The sequence below is a fragment of the Typopeltis vanoorti genome, chromosome 4 (assembly GCF_054136105.1).
Source record: "Typopeltis vanoorti isolate ZY-2024b chromosome 4, IOZ_Tvanoo_1.0, whole genome shotgun sequence".
Taxonomy (NCBI): Eukaryota; Metazoa; Arthropoda; class Arachnida; order Uropygi; family Thelyphonidae; genus Typopeltis; species Typopeltis vanoorti.
This window is the reverse complement of record NC_143552.1, coordinates 41,782,863-41,802,256: the sequence shown is the minus strand read 5'-3', so window position 1 is coordinate 41,802,256 and position 19,394 is coordinate 41,782,863. Positions and strand designations below refer to the sequence as shown.

General features: G+C 37.2%; 1 protein-coding gene across 1 annotated transcript in view; it reads left to right on the top strand.

Moving 5' to 3' along the window:
* Positions 1–19,394, top strand: part of LOC150107254 (vesicular integral-membrane protein VIP36-like) — a 126,663-nt gene that overhangs the window by 23,891 nt on the left and 83,378 nt on the right. Inside the window, exon 3 of the mRNA XM_090391103.1 lies at positions 8,981–9,095. Coding sequence (XP_090247229.1) covers positions 8,981–9,095 — 115 coding nt within the window. The remainder of the gene's footprint in view (positions 1–8,980; positions 9,096–19,394) is intronic.

The following is a 19,394-nucleotide window of genomic DNA, read 5'->3' as shown; positions in this document are numbered from 1 at the left end:
TGGTTATTGATTAGTTGGTATGTCTCTAGGTGGTTCAAGAGTTGGTCGTTGATGATCTCCTCCATAATTTTAGAGAGAACAGAAGTGAGAGCAATTGGACAGTAGTTTGTTGGTTGATTTTTATCATCTTTCTTTAGGATGGGCTGGATGTAGACCTGTGTCAATGTTGTAGGTTAGATGTCAGTTGAATAGGATAAATTGAAGAGGCAATACATGATAGGTGTTAGTTCTGGGGAACAGTTTTTTAACACAATGGGTGGGATACCATCAAGACCAGATGCCTTATTTGTGTTCAGATTATTAAAGATTCTTTGGATTTCTTTTTATCAGAAGACTATAGGAGACATGAAGGGAGCTGTTCTTGGTAGTGTGGAGGTAACATTGCCGAGGGTTCTGATAGGAACAGTAATTCTGGTTTAGATGACTGCATGTGGTGGTGCACATCGTTTATATTGCTGTTGAGGCTAGGGATGTTGATGAAGTGGATGGGGAAACTTTTTTTTCTGGTAAGAATTAGTGTTGGTGAGTTGTTTGGTTGGATTTTTGATGATTTTTATGGTTGGATTTTTTATTGTTGTTTTTTATGTTTTTTTTTAAAACTGTTTTTTGTGGAAGAATTTTTGAGATCTTCAGTAAAATTGCACATTTTTGGGTTGTGGTCCATAGTATTTGGTGAGGAAGATATAAAAGAGGAAGTGGGGCATGCAGTGAGAGGTGACAGACTTGCAAACATACTGTCCACACAGCAGGAACTGAATCCTGTCCATATGTGGCCTCTACAGTTCCTCCTGCAGTCACAGTATTTGGTCTCCCTCCAGTCATGAACTGGAAAATACATGGTTGCTGGATTTGACACCAGCTGGTCAGGAAGCCTGAGATTTGTTACTGAGTCGCATGTACTATCCAGTGGCTGGCCTGTGGAACCATTTTACCCCTTGAATTGGGGGGGGAATATCATCCCCCACAGTGAGATTGGTATGCCATTGAGGGCATCACTTTCACTGCATGTGGGAAGAGGGGGGGGGGTAATATAGAAACTGGAACTCATGCTCTAGTGACCAAACATGGCTGCAGCCACTTCAGATCTCTAATAAGCAAGATCGTGCTATTTCACTGACTGATGGAAGACATCTACCACCTAGAGATGTAGTTGGCATTTCCTTCAATTAGAGAAGATATACTTTTGCAGTGGCAATGCTCGCCAGGTTCACCAGAGCCACTGTTTGTGGAAAAACAGGCTATATCACTTACAAGCAAGTCATCTTTTGTTTGGAGGGATTAACAGTTACTCTGTAGCAGAGTAACTGTATGCATAACCTTTGGTTGTGGTGCATTTAAATTCTCTGTTATGCTTTCCTCCTTTAAGTAAAAATCATTCATTCATTTCATTTGTATGCCTTTCGGTATATGATATCCTTAACAGCCTTCTGTAACACCACATCTCAAAAGCAGATATCTGACTTCTTTAGGTTCCAAGTCTCGCATCCATAAGTTGCTGTCGGAAAAACAACTGCAACCAAAATCTTCAACCTTGTTCCTGTGTAGATAGATCCATCCTTCCAGATTTTAGACAAGTCTCTGACTGTTGTTTTAGCCATTCCTAACCTTTTTCAGACATCTTCTGAACAGCAATTCTTCACATTAATAATGGATCCCAAGTACTCAAACTTGCTGACTTCCTCAATTCTTTCTCCATTAAGGTACACTTGTTTCTCAAGAACTTCTCTGTTTGTTTTTCCTTTGAGAACCATGATCTTTGTCTTGCTAGAATTGAGTTGAAGTCCTCTGTTATTACTGATCTTGTTAACTGTGTCAAGAATTAGACCTAGTTCCATATCATTACAAAGGAGTACTGTATCATCAGCATACCTCAGATTACTGATCAATTCAATCTATCTCCTATCCTAATTCCTGTCCTGAACTCATCCAATGCTTCACGCATGATGTCCTCTGCATATATACTAAACAAGTGAGGAGAAAGTCAACATCCTTGCCTAACTCCTTTTTCAACTTGAAGCCAGTCAGTCAATCCAACACCTGTTCTTACTGTGGCTTCTTGCTCCTCATACAAGTTGGCTATCAACCTTATAGTGTGTTGAGGAAAACCCATTCTTTTCACTACTTCCCACAGTTTCACATGCTAAACACAGTTAAAAGTTTTAGAGTAGTCTAAGAAACACATTACCAGAGGGAGTCTGAATTCTTTATATTTTTCTGTGATCGGTCTTAAGGCAAAGGATCTGATTTCTGGTGCCCCTACCTTTCCTAAAACCTGCTTGTTACTCGGGCATCTCTGCCTCAAATTTGGCCTCAGTCCTATTTAGCATGATCTTTAATAAAATTTTGCTTGCATGAGATATCAAACTAATAGTTCTATAATTCTTGCATGCCTTGATATCACCTTTCTTATGTAGTGGTATGAAAACTGACTTCTTCCAGTCTCAGGCCATGATCCTTTCTCCCATATCTTTGTAATCAATCTACGAAACACTCTTATACCTCCATCCCCTGTGGCCTTAATTAACTCTGCTGAGATTTCATCTGTATCCTGGGGCCATATTGCTGTTAAGCTGCTGAACTGCTCTTTCAGCTTCATGCCTAAGTGGAGGAGGTTCCAAATCAAAATTTTCTTGGTGGGAGGACTCCACATTTTCTTTATCCACTCTGCTGTACAGTTCCTCACAGTATTCTTTCCATCTGTTTTTGATTTCCAACTCTTCTGTTAGTAATGATCCATTCCTGTCTTTGATGACATTCAATTTAGGCTTAAACTTGTGCTTTAAGTCGCAAACTAAATAAAACATCCTTTTATAATTATGCCCTCTCATCTGGAACTCTCTTTCTTCACTTTTATTAGTATAGAACTTTTCTTTGTTCCTGCTTGATGGCTCTTCTGACTTCTCTATGTAATTTCTTTTATTCTTCGGTCCCTGTTCTCTTTGTTTTTCCAACCGCCTTCTTTTGATTAGTTCCCATGTTGAATCTGATATCCATGGGTCTCTTGGTTTTCTTATTGGACCGAGATACTTCTTCGCTGTATCCTGTATTATCATCTTGACTCCTTACCAAAGCATTTCTGGTGTGTTTTCTTCATTGGTCTCCAAAAATCATCCAACCGAGTTGATGTTTCTTCTGTGACTCGACTAGGAATTACTCTAACATCCAATCTAGTGGGATGTGCCTAGATTGGATTATAGTCTCAGAAAACCTGGACGTTTTTGGAGTCTTAGTCTTACTTTGGCTCTTACTAGCTGATGGTCTGTACCACAATCTGCTTCAGGACAAGTATGCACATCAGAGATGCTTGTCTTCCACTGCTGGAGAGCCAGAATGTAATCAATCTAGTGCCTTGACCTGTCAATGTTAGATGTCCAAGTATAGGTCCGTCGTGGATGTTTCTGGAAGCAGGTATTGGTAATAACTAATCTGTTAGCACGGGCAAATTCCAACAGTCTTATGTTCACCCAGACCAAACATGCCACACTCTGGCCTGACTTTCATACTCTTTCCCACTTTGCATTTAAGTCCCCTAAGATGTACAGTATGTTTCTCCTTGGTAGGCAGTCCAAAACGGTTTGTAAGTTTTCATAGAATTCTTCACTCTCTTCTTCAGGCCTATCCATGTGGGGTGTATGCACTACCACAATTGATACATTGGTAGGCTGAGCCTTAAGTCTAATAGAGAGTATCCTATCATTAATGGGGTTATAACCAAGAAGGCTTCTTGCCTGAGCTGTCTTCAGTATCACAGCTACTCCATGATGTTTTGAGTCACCACCTGAATAAATAACTAGCTTACCATCCTGTCTTTTGAAGTGACCTTCTCCATTCCATCTGGTCTCTGTAATTCCCAAAATGTCAATTTTATACCTATTCATCTCTTTACAGACAATCTCAAGAGTACCCATCTGTAAACCCTGGACATTCCATGTGCCTATGTAAAATTCCTTTCTAAGATTAATCTTAGAAAGGAATACATTGTGTTGCTTGTTCACAGTATCACTGACTTTTGATGGAGACTGTAATATACTTCTCGAACAGAACTCTCTGCCTAAGCCCTGAACGCGGCTCTGATTATTCAGCGCGACAGCCGATGCATCATGAGATGTGTTATGAGGCACAATCTTATTAGCATTTTGGAGTGAAGTCACTGCAAGAAGAAAGTGGTAGGGTTGCAGAGGCCCTTTCCACATAAGATAAAATAGGAATGATTCATCCCCTAGCCCTTGAATACTCTAAATAGCATTGGGAGGAAGGAACAAGAAGAAAAGAAAGAAGGAAAGAAAAAAGGGGGAAGGACCAGTCTACAGATACAAAATACTCTGGCAATCCTGGCAAGTATTACTGCATCAAAAATAGCTGTAATCAGTGGGATCACCAAACCAAGAAACATCCGACATGATGCAAAAAGGTCAGGTTTGCTTGATAGGGAGAGTCTGTATGATGTGTATCACTAGCAGTATATTAGTAGTGCAGTAAAAATATCATTGCATTCAACTAAATAATTTGTTAAAAAATAAACCAGCTTTCAGTCAAAAATAAAAGGGTGAATCATCATTTCTTGATATACTGATAGTTATCCATGAAATTAACAACCCTATGCAGTGTATGACCTAGGATTTTTTGATATGCCATAAAAGGCTGTTTAGGAATGAACTGAATTACACAGTGTTGCTGAGCTAATAGAAAAGTGTTCTTTAGAATAATGTGACTGGATTACTAAAGCTAGAGAGAAATAAATGCCCAAAACCAAAATTCATCTCAGAAAAAGTAGTTTAATCATCGACTTTGTGTTTAATCCAGGTTGATTTTTTAAAGCTAAGAAATTTGAATAATAAAGTTTATTCTTGTATCATTCACATTTTCGAGAGTATATTTTTCTGTTATATAAAGAGTGATGTTGCTTGTCTTTTTTTAGCTATCTGTATATTTCTAAGAGAAATTGTTAGTATTGCAATAATCCAAGAATTGTCTATATTGCAATCAGCAGAATCAACATGACTTGAATAAGTGTCAATTTGATGCAGATGGCCATACACTTATATTCAGAAGGAATTGGATGAACTTCTTGTTCATTTATTCTCTAAAAAGGTTATCTATAGATAGGATTGACAGGACAATTGAATTATCATAACTTTATTGCTGTTTGAATGTTTCAAGAAACTTGGGTATAAGAATTTTTTTTTATTAAATTTTGATTCTCTCTATTTCAAGAAAGTGAGATATGAGGATTATTTATTTATTTATTTTTTTATTTTTATTATTGAATTCCAGATTGTAACATTTCTATGAGAGAGACCATTAGTGAAATCAGATATAACAAATCTTAACTGTAAAGTTAAGTTATATTAAAGTTATGTAAAGTTATATTAAACCATTTATATTAAATGGTTTAATATAAACTATTTAATATAAATAGTTTATATTAAATCTGTAGGCATTTCAGGATTTATTTTGTGCAAAAAATGATGTTGGGAACTTTGTATTCCAGCCAATTGCAACATACGTCATTTTTATTGTGTTCTGCTTTATGATATAGAACCAAGGTTGGAATGACAGATGAATGCATTCAAGGTAGAATGAGGGAAGGTGCTCATGCCAGTAAGTTATTTCTGTATTGCTTCTGAGAATGTGTCAAGGTCTGAAAATTTAAAACAATAGTCATCTTGGAGGGAAATTACAGAGATCATCTGATTTGGCTAAATGATGCTAAATAGTGCAAAATGATGTGGAGTTGAATTATAGAGATAAACCAAGGAGTCTGACAGGGATGTCCCCTTTCAGCAACTCTTTTAATATTTATCTAAATGAAATAATAATAAAATGGAATAAAAATTTCCGTCAAGGTATTAAACCTTCTCCTACTGTGAACTTAAATACACTCCTTTTTTGCTAATGACCAAATAATAATTACAAATTCTGAAGATAACTCACAGAAAGGTATTTTAAATTGAAATGAGATAGCCAGAGATTATGGAATGATATATCAACAGAAAAATAAAAAATGATGGCCTTTAAAGGACGAGATCCAGTAAGAACTAAAATAGTAATAGATAACAAGATTTTAGAACAGGTGAATTCATTTAACTACCTAGGATGTATGATTACATATGAAAATGAAAAAGATATAAATCTAAAAATTGCAAAATATTTAAAAATAAAAGATGTAATTAACTCTATATTTAAACCAAACTTAGTTCATAAACAAACCAGACTAAAAGTATACAATACATTAGCCCTACCAATCTTATTGTATGGAAGCGAAATCTGGACAATAAAACAAAAAAACAAATGAAGATTAATAACAGCAGAAATAAAGTTTATGAGAAAAACTGCCAATATGCTCTATTTGATCACAAAAGAAATGATGAAAGAATTAAACCAGGAATCAGTAATAGAAAAAAAAAATTTAAAATATAAACACAAATGGACAGAACACGTTGAAAGAATGAAAACAGAAAAATTACCAAAACAAGCCTTAAATTACAAACCATTAGGAAAAAGATATTTTAATATCTTTTTCCTAATCTATGCCTAAATCCTCGATAGGCATATTGATGAGACTGTAGTGTTCTTTTTCATTTTTGCAGTCTAAACTGCCTGTGAGGTTTTTTCCCCCCCATTTCTAAAAAAAATCCGTAGTCCACTCATGGTATGAATATACTATAGATTTACAAATTACCATTTTTTTGTGGATGAGAGCCCATTTCAAAAAAAAAAAAAAAAAAAAAAAAAAATGGCAGTCATGTCTTCTGGTCACTTGCTGAAGTTATCAACCATAACTTCTGTCCAATATAGCTTCCATCATTATTACATTTGGATGGTTCTGTACATCATCACCCACTGAAAAGGCAAGCCTTCTGCCCACTTACTTTTCCTCTAATTTGTGTATGTTTGACCGTGGGTTGTAAATCTATAGTATGAATATACCATAGATTTACAAATAATCATTTTTTGTGGATGAGAGCCCATTTCAAAAAAAAAAAAAAAAAAAAAAAAGGCAGTCATGCCTTCTGGTCACTTACCGAAGTTATCAGCCATAACTTCTGTCCAATATAGCTTCCATCAATTACATTTGGATGGTTCTATAGCATCACCCACTGAAAAGGCAAGCTTTCTGCCCACTTACTTTTCCTCTAATTTGTGTATGTTTGACCTTGGCATGTGTCCCCTCCAACCATTCCAAACACTCACCCACACAATGCCCCCTTTGACTTTCTCTCAGAAAGAAATCAGAAGAATATTTTATGCATGTTAGATGCAGAAAATCTGGTCTCGATGGGATTTCTCCAATTGTCCTAAAGGTGTGTATTCCAGAGTTGACTTTCATTCATTTATGCTTTTTGATTCTATTGTTATCTATCCACACTATGAGATTTAGCCCACATATAACCTATTACCAAGAAGGGTGATAAATGCCTGTCATCAAACTACTGCACAATTTCTCTCACCTCAGCTCTCTCAAAGGTAGTGGAGAGACCTGTAAACTCCTTCATTACCTTGAAAGTGCTCAACTAATACATGCTTACCAATATGGGTTCCATTGTTATTAATCATCAGGGGATCTGCCTATGTCAGCCATCTCCAGACATATATCATGAAAAAATTTGGTGAGTCCTAGATGGTCACTCTTGTTATCTCCAAGACTTTGACAGGATCTGGTAGAAGGGTGTATTAAGTAAACTCCCATCATTTGGTCTATCTTATGACTTGCAACTGGATTGGCAGCTGTCTGACTGGATGCACACATTATGCAACTAATGCTGCGGTTCCACAGGGCTCTGTTCTCTCACCCATTCTATATCCATTCTCTATATGGATATAGGAGACTTCGCAGTATGAACAACACCAAGAGATGAAAAATAATTTATTGAACTTATATTTTGCTGGTCTTCTACCTAGTGTCATTGGAGCCCAAATGATAATTTGTTCTAAACTGATATGAATAATCAGCAACACCTAAGGCCTTTTGATACCGTCTATATCCAATTGCCAATAAACCTAATACACAACTTTGCTGTTGACAGCACGGTACACTTCTCATTCAACAAACCATGCTCCACACAAATTACCACAACCTCCATACCTCTGTCTTTATCCTAAATTCTGATCTCCAAATCATTGTTTGATGGGATTCAAACAGTCTTGTCAGTTTCAATGCCAGCAAAACACAGTTCTGTTTTATCTCCCACAACAACAATAACAAAAAAAAAAAAAAAAGAAAAGAAAGAATTGTTTTCTTCCAGTATTGCCCTCTATCATCTGACCTCTCTTGTCATAGGAACATTACAACTTTTGCTTCCTTGGCATACAAAACATTGGGATTTCCCTTTCTCTCAAAGTCAGCTATTAATGTTATACAAATCACTTATCCATCCTACTGCTTATCATGCCCTTAAGAGCTCCTGAAAATTACTAGATTCAATACAAAAGTGAGCAATTAGACTGATTAATGACCCATTTCTCAGTCTGCCCACTCTCATACAGGTGCACAGTTTCTACTTGTATCTTTTGCAAATATTTCAATGGGAAATTTTAATCTGAACTAGCATCAATAATACCTCCATTCTCTGTTAAATCCATTGAAACACATGCAGCAGCTGCTCAACATTCACAGTTAACTCCAGACCCACTGAACAAATATTTCCTCATTTATCCCTTTTACTGCTGCTCTCATTCGTCTCCCATCTTATATGTTTGCAAAGGAATACAATCCATAGCTCATCAAACAAAATGTGAACAATTTCCTTCTTGCCCAACTGAACATACGTGAAACCTTTTACTTTAATATACCTTTATTTTATAGTTTATGAATTTTTAGTTTGGATCTCTGTATTTATTTTAGTAATGTTATATTTTATATTTATTATTTTCCTATTTTTATATTTTATATTATTTTAGTATTTTTTTTACATTTATTATTTTAGTTCTTTTATGTTATAAATAATACATACATAATTTGATTATTTTTTATTTCTAGCCATGTTACATTAGGAACTGGGAAATTCAAGTGCATTTTAAAGTCCATGGGAAAGGAAAAGATCTCTATGGTGATGGATTTGCAATATGGTATGCGAAAGAAACACTTCAGTTAGGTAAGTTAATTGTGTTTGGATATAATTTTCAAGATATTAAAATACTTAGTTATTTTGACATATGACAAGAAATGGCAAGGTTGTACATGAGAATTATGAGAGTGTGAATGTAGAAAGTGTGAATGGTTTCTCAGAGAATAAAAAAGATGAGATAGATGCATTGAGTGAGATTGCGTTGTTGAATGGTGCGATAGAAAGGGCAAAACAGCAGCTAGAGTGCATGAACAAAAGTCGACTGAATGAACCAACCAGTAATAAAAGGTATGACAGGAAAAATAGGCGTATGAATGTGAACATGAACAAAATGAAGGATAGAGTGCTGTATGGAGACTCGTTAGTACGAGGTGTGTTAGTAGAGGATTTGACAAAATCGTACCAACCTGGTGCGACCATAAAGGATGTAACTGAGTCTATTAGAGAGCAAAAGGAAAGGGTGAAAGAAATGATTGTTGTGGCAGGTACGAATGATTTGAAAGGAGATAAAATGGAAATGATAGAAGACCTGAATGAATTGTTTGAGGTAGCAAAAGAAAAGAGTGAGAGAGTTAGAATGATTAGTCTTTTGCCACGGTATGACAGTGACATGTTTAAAAGGAGGGCCATAAATGCGAATGACTTTATGCGTGGGTTATGTATGACGAGTGGAGTGAGTTTGATGGGCGAAAGGATCTATATAAGATGGATGGCCTGCATTTGAATGGTTATGGTGTAAGAAGACTTGAGAGAGTGTTGCTGAATGTAGTGGATGTGCAAATTCAGGGAAACTAGATTTGTTAAGGGGGGGAGTAGATATACAGTCCTTAGGGAGGCAGTTGAATGTAAGAATGAATATAATATGCTAGAGCAAATAAGGACAACAAACCAGTGGGATAGTTAATATAAGGCATCAAGGCAGGGTTGGGGCTAATGGGGGGTCTTAAATTCATGTACACTAATACTAGGAGTATTAGGAACAAGAAGGAAGAGTTTTTGACCATGGTTGGCACTTCCAGACCACAGGTTATTGGTATTAGTGAAACATGGCTGACTGTAGATGATATAGCTAGTAGGATTGGTTATAGTGTGTTCAGGAATGACAGAGAGAATAAAATGGGGGGAGGAGTATTGTTGATGATAGCTGATGAGCTACAGCCAAGGAGAATAGAAGTTGAATTGCAGGATAGAGAAAAGAGCACATTTGAGGCCATTTGGTGTGAGATTGTGGCTAGCCGAACTAAATATACAATTGGGTGCTGCTATAGACCAGGTGATGGAAAAGATGGTGGTGACAGTATGCACAAGCAAATAGAAGAAATGAGTGGAAAGAGGGTGATTATTATGGGAGATTTCAACTATGGTCGCATTGATTGGAGTGAGGAGAGGACGCACGGGAGGAAGGAACTGGATTTTATGCGGTTATTAAGGGATAACTATCTGCGACAGCATGTAATGGAAAATACTAGGGGTCAGAGAGTGCCTGACCTAGTAATTACATCTGAGGATTTGGCTGTAACAAATATGACCACATTGCCACCAATTGGTGAGAGTGATCATAGGGTCTTGACTTGGGAGGTGGCTAAAGGTGTAGAATTTTCAATTAAGACAGGGTACATGTGGAATTATCGGGCGGGAAAGTATGACAAGCTTAGGAGTTTGATTGGCTCAGTGCCATGGCATGTACAACTGCAAGGACTAGAAGTTGATAGTGCATCGGAGGTAGTTAGGAAGTGCTTGCATGAAGCAATGGCTGACTGTATACCTAGAGTCCGAATAATAAATCAAGTAGGGGTTAAATGGATGAATAACACCATTAAGCTTGAGCTGCAAAAAAAGAAACAACTATGGAGGGAATTTAAGGAGAAAGGTGACCGGCAGGCACATGAACGGTATAAAGCGCAGGCCAGAAGGGTGACGAGTGTGGTAAAAAAAGCAAAAAAGGATTACGAAATAACATTGGTCATGCAGGCTAAAGAGAATCCTAAACAGTTTTTTAGATATGTAGCAAGTAAAAGGAAAAATGTACATGGCAGAATGATTTTAAAGAATGCCGATGGTAGGGAGGTAACTGAATCAGTTGAGATAGCTGAGTTACTGAGTGAGCACTTTGCAAGAATATATCATCCAGGTGGTGACATTGCAGAAACGAATAAACCAGTAGATTATACGGGAATTGTGGTGAATGAAGTGGAGGTGAGTAGTCTATTGCATAACCTCAATGTCAATACACCTGTGGGATTGGATGGTATACCAGCTCGTGTAGTACGAGAAGCAGCTAAAGAATTGTCAGTACCCTTGAGCATTTTGTTTAATTTGAGTCTCGGGTCCGGGTTAGTTCCGAGCGGGTGGAAGGAGGGGAAAATAGTTCCACTGCATAAAGGTGGTTCCAAGACTGCTGTTTTAAATTACCGACCGATTAGCATATCAGGAATCATTGTCAAGGTCTTAGAGAAATTAGTCAAGAAAAGAATACAGGATTGGATAGATGAAAATGGGATATTGTATGGGGGACAACATGGTTTTGTGAAGGGTAGATCATGCCTCAGTAACTTGCTCACGTTTTAAAACACAGTGACGGCTGAACTGGATAGGGGTAATGGGTTTACAGTGATACTACTGGACCTTGCCAAGGCCTTTGACAGGATACCACATGGAACCCTAATCAGTAAACTGGAGCAGATGGGGATAGATATAGGGTTGGTAAGATGGATAGGAGGGTGGTTGAAGGAGAGATACCAGAGAGTGGTTTATTCAGGAGTGGAGTCAAAAAGACGTCTTGTGACTAGTGGAGTGCCGCAGGGCTCTGTTCTTGGACCACTGCTTTTCAATTTGTTCATCAATGATATTGGAAAGGATTTGAGAGGAAGTGTTCACTTGTTTGCTGATGATGCAAAGTTGGGTAGAGCAATTGTGAGTGCACGGGATGTCAAAATTTTACAGGATAATTTGGATAGTTTGGAGGACTGGGCTAGGAAAAATGGATGTCAGTTTAATGTGGCAAAGTGTAAGGTTATGCACTTTGGGGTGAAAAGAACAGCAGCAGTATATCGCATTGGTGGAACCGTACTCCAGGAGATTGATGAGGCCAGGGATTTGGGAGTGCTGGTGGATAGGGAGTTGAAGTTTAGGGGGCACATTGCAAAAGTGACTAAAACAGCTCACCAAATCACTTGGCTTATGAAAAATACTTTAACATGCAGAGACAAACAAGTTGTTGTTCCTCTGTATCGAGCCTTGATAAGACCCCATCTGGACTTCTGTGCCCAGTTATGGGCACCAGGGTTTCTTCGTGATGGGGAGGAAGTGGAGAGGGTCCAGAGACGAGTGACCAAGATGATAGCAGGACTGTGGAATGAACCTTATGAGAATAGGTTGAGGATTTGGGAGTTGCAGAAATTGGACGATAGGCGAAAGAGGGGTGATATGATTGAGACATTCAAATTACTGAAGGGTTTTTATAAGATTGATCCAGAAGATATTTTTGAAAATATGACTGGTGGTGGGAGGACTAGGGGCCATGCATGGAAGCTGGGCAAGAGCGTGGTTGACAAGGGTGTTAGAGCTAGGTTTTTTACTTGGAGAGTGGTGAATGAGTGGAATAAGCTTCCAGAGTCTGTTGTGGGTGCTACGACCGTGAATGAGTTCAAGGCAAGATATGATAGATACTGTGTGAATGTTGAATAGTTGTTCCAGACATGATGTTAGGGACTCCCTCAATGAGTCTGTCGACTCCTTGGAGTTTCCCGGAACAACAATAATAATAATAGTTTAAAATAAATATTCTATAAAATAAAACATCTGCCCTGCCAACCAGGCAGCCAGTATAGTTGGCAGAATATACACATCTTGTTCTCCAACCAATAGGTTGTGGGTTTGAATCCCACTGGGCATTGATTTTTGTAAAAGTGTTCTGGATGAGCTTGTATAGCCCTTTGAGTTTATAAATAAAGACATGTCCTTTTTTTAATTAAAAAAAATACTCCAAAATTACTTAAAAGTTATATCTAATATAGAGTTGGATGAAACTCATTAATATTTAAGTTATTTCTTAATTTTAATATCATATTTTACAGATTTATAATCTTTAACTTAAAAAATTAAAAATTTTTTTTAAATTTTAAAATATAAAAATTTTAAATATTTAAAAAATTAAACTTTGTGCTACTTTGCAATAGACAACACTAACTAAAAGCAAATCTCAAATTTATATAAAGGATTCATTGTTTTTTGTATTTCTGTTATTTACCTAATTTTAATCTTCATTTTTTTCCATAAAAAATAAAATTTTACAGACTTTAAATGCAATAATCGTCAAGTATTTATTATTTCTTGACGAATTTTTACTACCTTGCTATCTGGATTATCCATTGCTTAGAGGCTGCAGTGGGGGGTCACTGTTGTTATAGATTCATTTTTGTCTGTTGTGTTAGGAAAGAAAAGTGTTTGATGCTTAAACCCTTTGATGAAATATAAATAGTCTGATCACAGTGCACTCATTATTCTCAATTTTACTTTCTTGCTTAATGTGAGGTTAAATGTTTATATGGCCATATAACTTAATTGCATAAACATAATCTCTGGTAGGATGGTTGATATTATCTATTTAGTCTGTTACATCTGCAATTGCATGTATTTCCTTGCCTGTGTGTCTTTAATTATTATTATATGGGTATCTCTGCAGAATCAGAAGACCATTTGCAGAAGATCTGCTAACCATTATTCATCATCATCATCATCATCAAATTCCTGCCATGTACCCTCAAGGGGTGTACAGGATATGACAGTACTACATGAAAAATTACATCATTACTAACTTCCTATCTACAATTTTCCTCCAAATCAGTCTGTTACTTGTCAAGACTCCAACATTATCAGATCTTATATTTCTATGGTCTAAGGGACTTTGTACCGTATCAATCCATCTATATCTTGGTCTTCCTCTGGGTCGTTTTCCTGCCAACCTGGCAGAGAACACTTGTTTTGCTAATCTTTCCTCTCCCATTCTATTTAAGTGACCATACCATCTGAGATTAGCTCTGCTAACGCATTCCTGGATGCTGACAATGTCAAGTTCTTTCCTAATATCCTCATTTTTAATATGATATTGCCATTGATGCCATCTGTTCACGCCTCTAATCTTTCTCAGGACTCTCATATCTGCGGTCTCTAGTCTTTGGTCAAGTGTTTTACTTCTGACCCAGCTCTCAGATCCATAAGTTAAAATTGGTTTGAACACAGTCTTGTATACAGCTAATTTAGTGTTCCGACTAATTTCTTTCTTATTCCATATGAATTTATTCAATTGACTTCCCACCATACCAGCTTTGCTGATTCTGTTGTCTATTTCTATATTTAGTTTACCATCTTCAGTAAAAATTGTGCCTAAGTAGCTGAAATGTTTTACTTGTTCCACAGGTTCTCCATTCACAACACAGTTGATATTTTCAATGATTCTGCCTATTTTCATTGTCTTTGTCTTTTTATTGCTGACCTTCATACCATATCTATTACAACAGCTATTCAATTTAGTCAGAGAATCTTGCAGACTTGTAGCGGATTTATTTAGAAGTATAACATCATCCGCATAAAGCAAAGAGCTGACATTAACATCTCCAATTGTGATATCAGGTTTAATACCACATTCCTTCATAATGTGATCCATATAGATAATGAATAACAGAGGGGATAATGTACATCCTTGTCTCACACCAGATTTAACATTAAACCATCTTCCTGTACTTCCTTCAATTCTAACTGCTGACTCACAACTCAAATAAAGACTAAGTATTGCTTGATATAATGCCCCATTGACACCATATAACTGCAGCGTATTGAATAGCTTCTCTCTTGGCACCTTGTCATATGCCTTTTCCAAATCGACAAAACTTAAATACAGATCTTTGTTATATTCCCATGCTTTCTCGACTATTTGTCGTAAAGTGAAGATCTGATCCTGACAGCCTCTATTTGGCCTGAATCCAGCTTGTTCTTCACCAAGCTTTTCTTCCACAATTCTTCTCAACCGTTTCTCAAGTATACTTGCATAGATCTTGCCAGGAACACTCAGTAGGGAAATACCTCTGTAATTCTCACATTCAGTTTTATTTCCCTTTTTATATATGGGTACTATGAGAGCTCTACTCCAATCATCGGGAATTCGTCCCTCTGTCCAGGCTTTCTGAACTATGCAGTGCAGCCACTGTAAGACTCTTATACCACCATACTTCAGCATTTCTGGTCGAATATCATCTACTCCTGCTGCCTTTCCACATTTCAAGCCTTTGATGGCTTTTTCTACTTCAAGTATGGATATGTATTCCTGACTGCATGCCTGGTCAGTGTTTTTTATCACTGTGCTGTCATCACTGCTTGTTTCATTTAGCAGTTTTTCAAAGTAATTACTCCATACTTCAAGGATATCTTTTTCTCCTGTTTTCATTTCACCTTTATCATCTCTAATTCCTTTTACAGCACTCTTTCCTCCATTCCTAAGCTTCTTCAACAACCTCCAGAATATTTTGCCACCTTCTTGATATTTATTTTCAATATTCTTGCCAAAGTCCTCCCATGACTTTTGTTTAGCTAGTTTTACACACTGTTTAGCTTTCTTACATTTGTCTCTGTATTCTGTAAGAGTAAAAGCTGACTTATTTGCCAGGAACTTTTGATATGCTTTCTTCTTTTCCTTCACTGCCTCTTTAACTTCCTGTGTCCACCAGGGAGTTCTGATTTTTTTATCCTTGCACACAACTTCACCACATGCCTCTCTGGCAGAATCAATCAATGTTTCCTTCAGAGTTTGCCACTGAATCTCCAAGGTTTGATTCCTGTTCTCAAACTCTTTCATTTTCTTTTCAATAATATTTCTGTATTTTAGTCTACAGTTCACATCTGAGAGCTGCTCAACTTTTATTCGCTTTAAAACTTTCGTACAAGTTATTCTTTTCAATATGAAATTCAATTTTATTCTGCTCAAGACTAAATAGTGATCACTTCCAATTTCAAATCCTCTGTACACTCTGGTGTCCTGCACCAGGGAGAAAACATCACTATCAACAATAACATAGTCAATGAGACTTTTCTTATTCCTAGCCTCTTCTCTCCATGTGAATTTGTGCACATTTTTATGTTGGAACATGGTGTTAGTAATAACCAGTCCATGTCCTGAGCAGAAATCCAACAGATATTTGCCATTATTATTAGCTTTGCTCTTTTCTCCAAATTTTCCCAAAATATTTTTGTATGTCTCACAATCATTTCCTACTCTACTATTTAGATCCCCAACAAGGACCAACTTTTCCTTTTTCATTGTGTCAGTTGCTTTTTCTAAAGCCTCAAAAAATTCCTCCACTTCTACCTTAGTAGAACCTTCTGTGGGACCATAGGCACAAATAAGTCTCATTGTCCAGTTCCCCATTCTCATGTTTGCCCACATTACTCTACTTGAGACTGACTGCCATTCAAGAAGATTAGCCTCGTATTTTGTGTTGAATACTATGGCTACTCCTTCTTTTCCTTGATTGTCATTGCCTGAATATAACATTTTGTATTTATTGCTCAGAAAGATCTCACCAGTTTTGATCTTTTTTGTTTCAGTCACCCCTATTATGTCGATCTGGTACTTATCTAATTCCTCAGCTAGCTCCATTTCTTTGCCATTCATGCTTCTTACGTTGATAGTACCGATCTTTAACTCTGGTGATGTTGAGTTGGGGTTTGTTTTCAGATTTGTTCCAGTAGCTGACTTTTCGCTGTTCGCCCTGGTTCCCTGGCGAAAACAACGGGGGCCTTGTTTAACCGGGCGACGCCCCAGCCGGTATGAAATTTTGTCATGTTGTACCATCATTTTTTATTTTGGTTTAACCAATAAGAATACAATTTGGTCGGCTAAATCCCAAATTGCCAGCCCATCCTCGTTCGTTCAGTATCAAAGTAGATACCCAACAGGGTGCACCACGAGAAGGTGAGGATTGGACATTAGGTCAGAAGCCCTGGTCGGTTCTCCACATTCCTTTAAAGGCTATGTGGAGGTCTCCTCTCAGTTATACAGCTTTGACTCTTAAGCACTCCCTAACCATTATTCACCCAATACTTATCATACCTCTCCATAAACTCATTCATTGTCAGCATACTCAACTATTTCTGGCAATCTATTCACCACTCTCCAAGCAAAAAATGTAGTCTGCAGACCTTTACTAATTGCACAACAAAACTTAATGGCCTTTAAACATGCTCAGACCAAAGTACATTATGCGAGACAGTAGAATTGAAAACAATCCTGAATCCAATTTATATCATTGATTAATCAAATGACCAGTGCAAAAACTATGTGGGATAAAATCCGAAAGATAAAAGGTAGATACAGAACACGCCAGTTGTCTACCTTGGGACATAATGGATATATTATTTCTGATCCTAAAGCTATAGCAGACACTTTGGGTGAAAACTTTGCTAGAATCTCAGCAACAGCTTTATTATTATTACATCACACCTCCAGGGAGCCCAAAGACTTGTCGAGGGAGGGCACCCACTCCACAACTCTGTCTCACTCACTCAATCCACAGCAAACCACATCATCTACACCAATGCCATCTACTGCCCACCACCACAACTAATATTTTCAAAGACAATCACAAACATCCATGCCCACGGCTTGGATTCGAACCCACAGCCTTTCGGCTGGAGAGCAGATACGCTAACCACTCGGCCAACCAGGCTAGCTCCTAAATTTTTAATATTGAAAGAGCAACAAGAGAAACAGCTACTAGACTTCTGTATCAAGAACATAAAGCCGTACAATCAGCTATTTGCTCAAAAGAGCTCTTTTGCTATCTCACCTAAGCACAGTTGGCCTCTGATGACATCCATTTAAGTTTCAGTAAGGAAATACCGTGAGTAGACATATTACTTACTATTATAATAACGGAATTAACTCACATAAAATATTCTTTATTCGTAGAATTTTCGCCTGAGTATCACAAGCATAATCTGTACAGGTACAAAGGCTAATTAAACAATAACTGTTTTATTCACAAAGTAGCTAAGGTTAAATTTCCTAAATTTATTTAAATTTTTTATTTATTTATTTTTTTAAATATATATATATATATATATGTGTGTGTGCGTGTATACAATTACAAGTTAGGAAAGATTTGCTGATTTATAGAGTACTATCTCCCACAAGGGGAAAGACATAGACCATAGGATCCGTTTAGGTTAGGGGAGTGATTTAACATTTTTTTGTAAAGCCCTTCCATTAGGAACCGACTTTTGTGAATGACTTTTGTCTTATTCCACTGAACTGTATGCCTAGTGTTGATGGCATGCTCTGCAAGTCCAGACTGTTCAGGTTCAAAGTACTGGATATACGACTTGTGTTCTTCTAACCGGATCAGAGCAGATCTTCCTGTTTGTCCGAAATATGATAGCCCACAAGAGCAGGGAATCTGGTAGACACCTGGATAGCTGAGATGTTGGGAGCTTGTCCTTTGGAGACATGGGGAATGTGGAGATTTTTCTGACAGGTCAAAAGGCTACATAAATATTTAGTGGTTTTAACACTTTAGCTATGCGTTTGCTAATGCCTTGCACATAGGGGATAGGTATATGCATAGGCTCTTCTGTATTTGAAGAGGATGCTGAAGCATGACTACTTAAAGATCTTTTTATGAAGGGATTCTTATAACCATTGGATATGAAGGAGGAATTAATATATTATAATTCTTTTTGTAATAGTTCTTCTGAAGAACAAAAGAAGTGGGCTCTATGAACCAGTGTTTTTATAGTACCTGCCTTTTGACTGGGATTGTGATGTGATTCAGCATGGATGTACTGGCCTGTCTGAGTCTCCTTCCTATAGACTGTGAATTGTATGTTACCATCTGGTTGGCGAAGAATTAAGAGGTCTAGAAAGGCTAACTGCTTATTTACTTCTACTTCTAGGGTGAACTGGATCCTTGGATGAAGTGCATTTATTTTTGAGAGAAACTGTTGTAATTCTTCCGAAGTGCCCTTCCATATGGCAAAAATATCGTCCACATATCTGAACCAAAGGTTAGGTCTGGGTGTAATGTTGTCAAAGATATGTTGTTCGAAGTGCTCCATGAAGTAGTTGGCAATAGCAGGAGATATTGGATTACCCATTGCTTTTCCTTCGATTTGTTGGTATAACTGGTTTTTGAAGGAAAAATAACTGGACTTTATTACAAATTCAAATAATTTGACTATGTCTGGAGGAAATTCTTGGTGCAGTAATTCAGTGCTGTCTGCCAATGGAACATTCGTAAATAGTGAAACAACATCTAGACTAATCATACTCTCCGA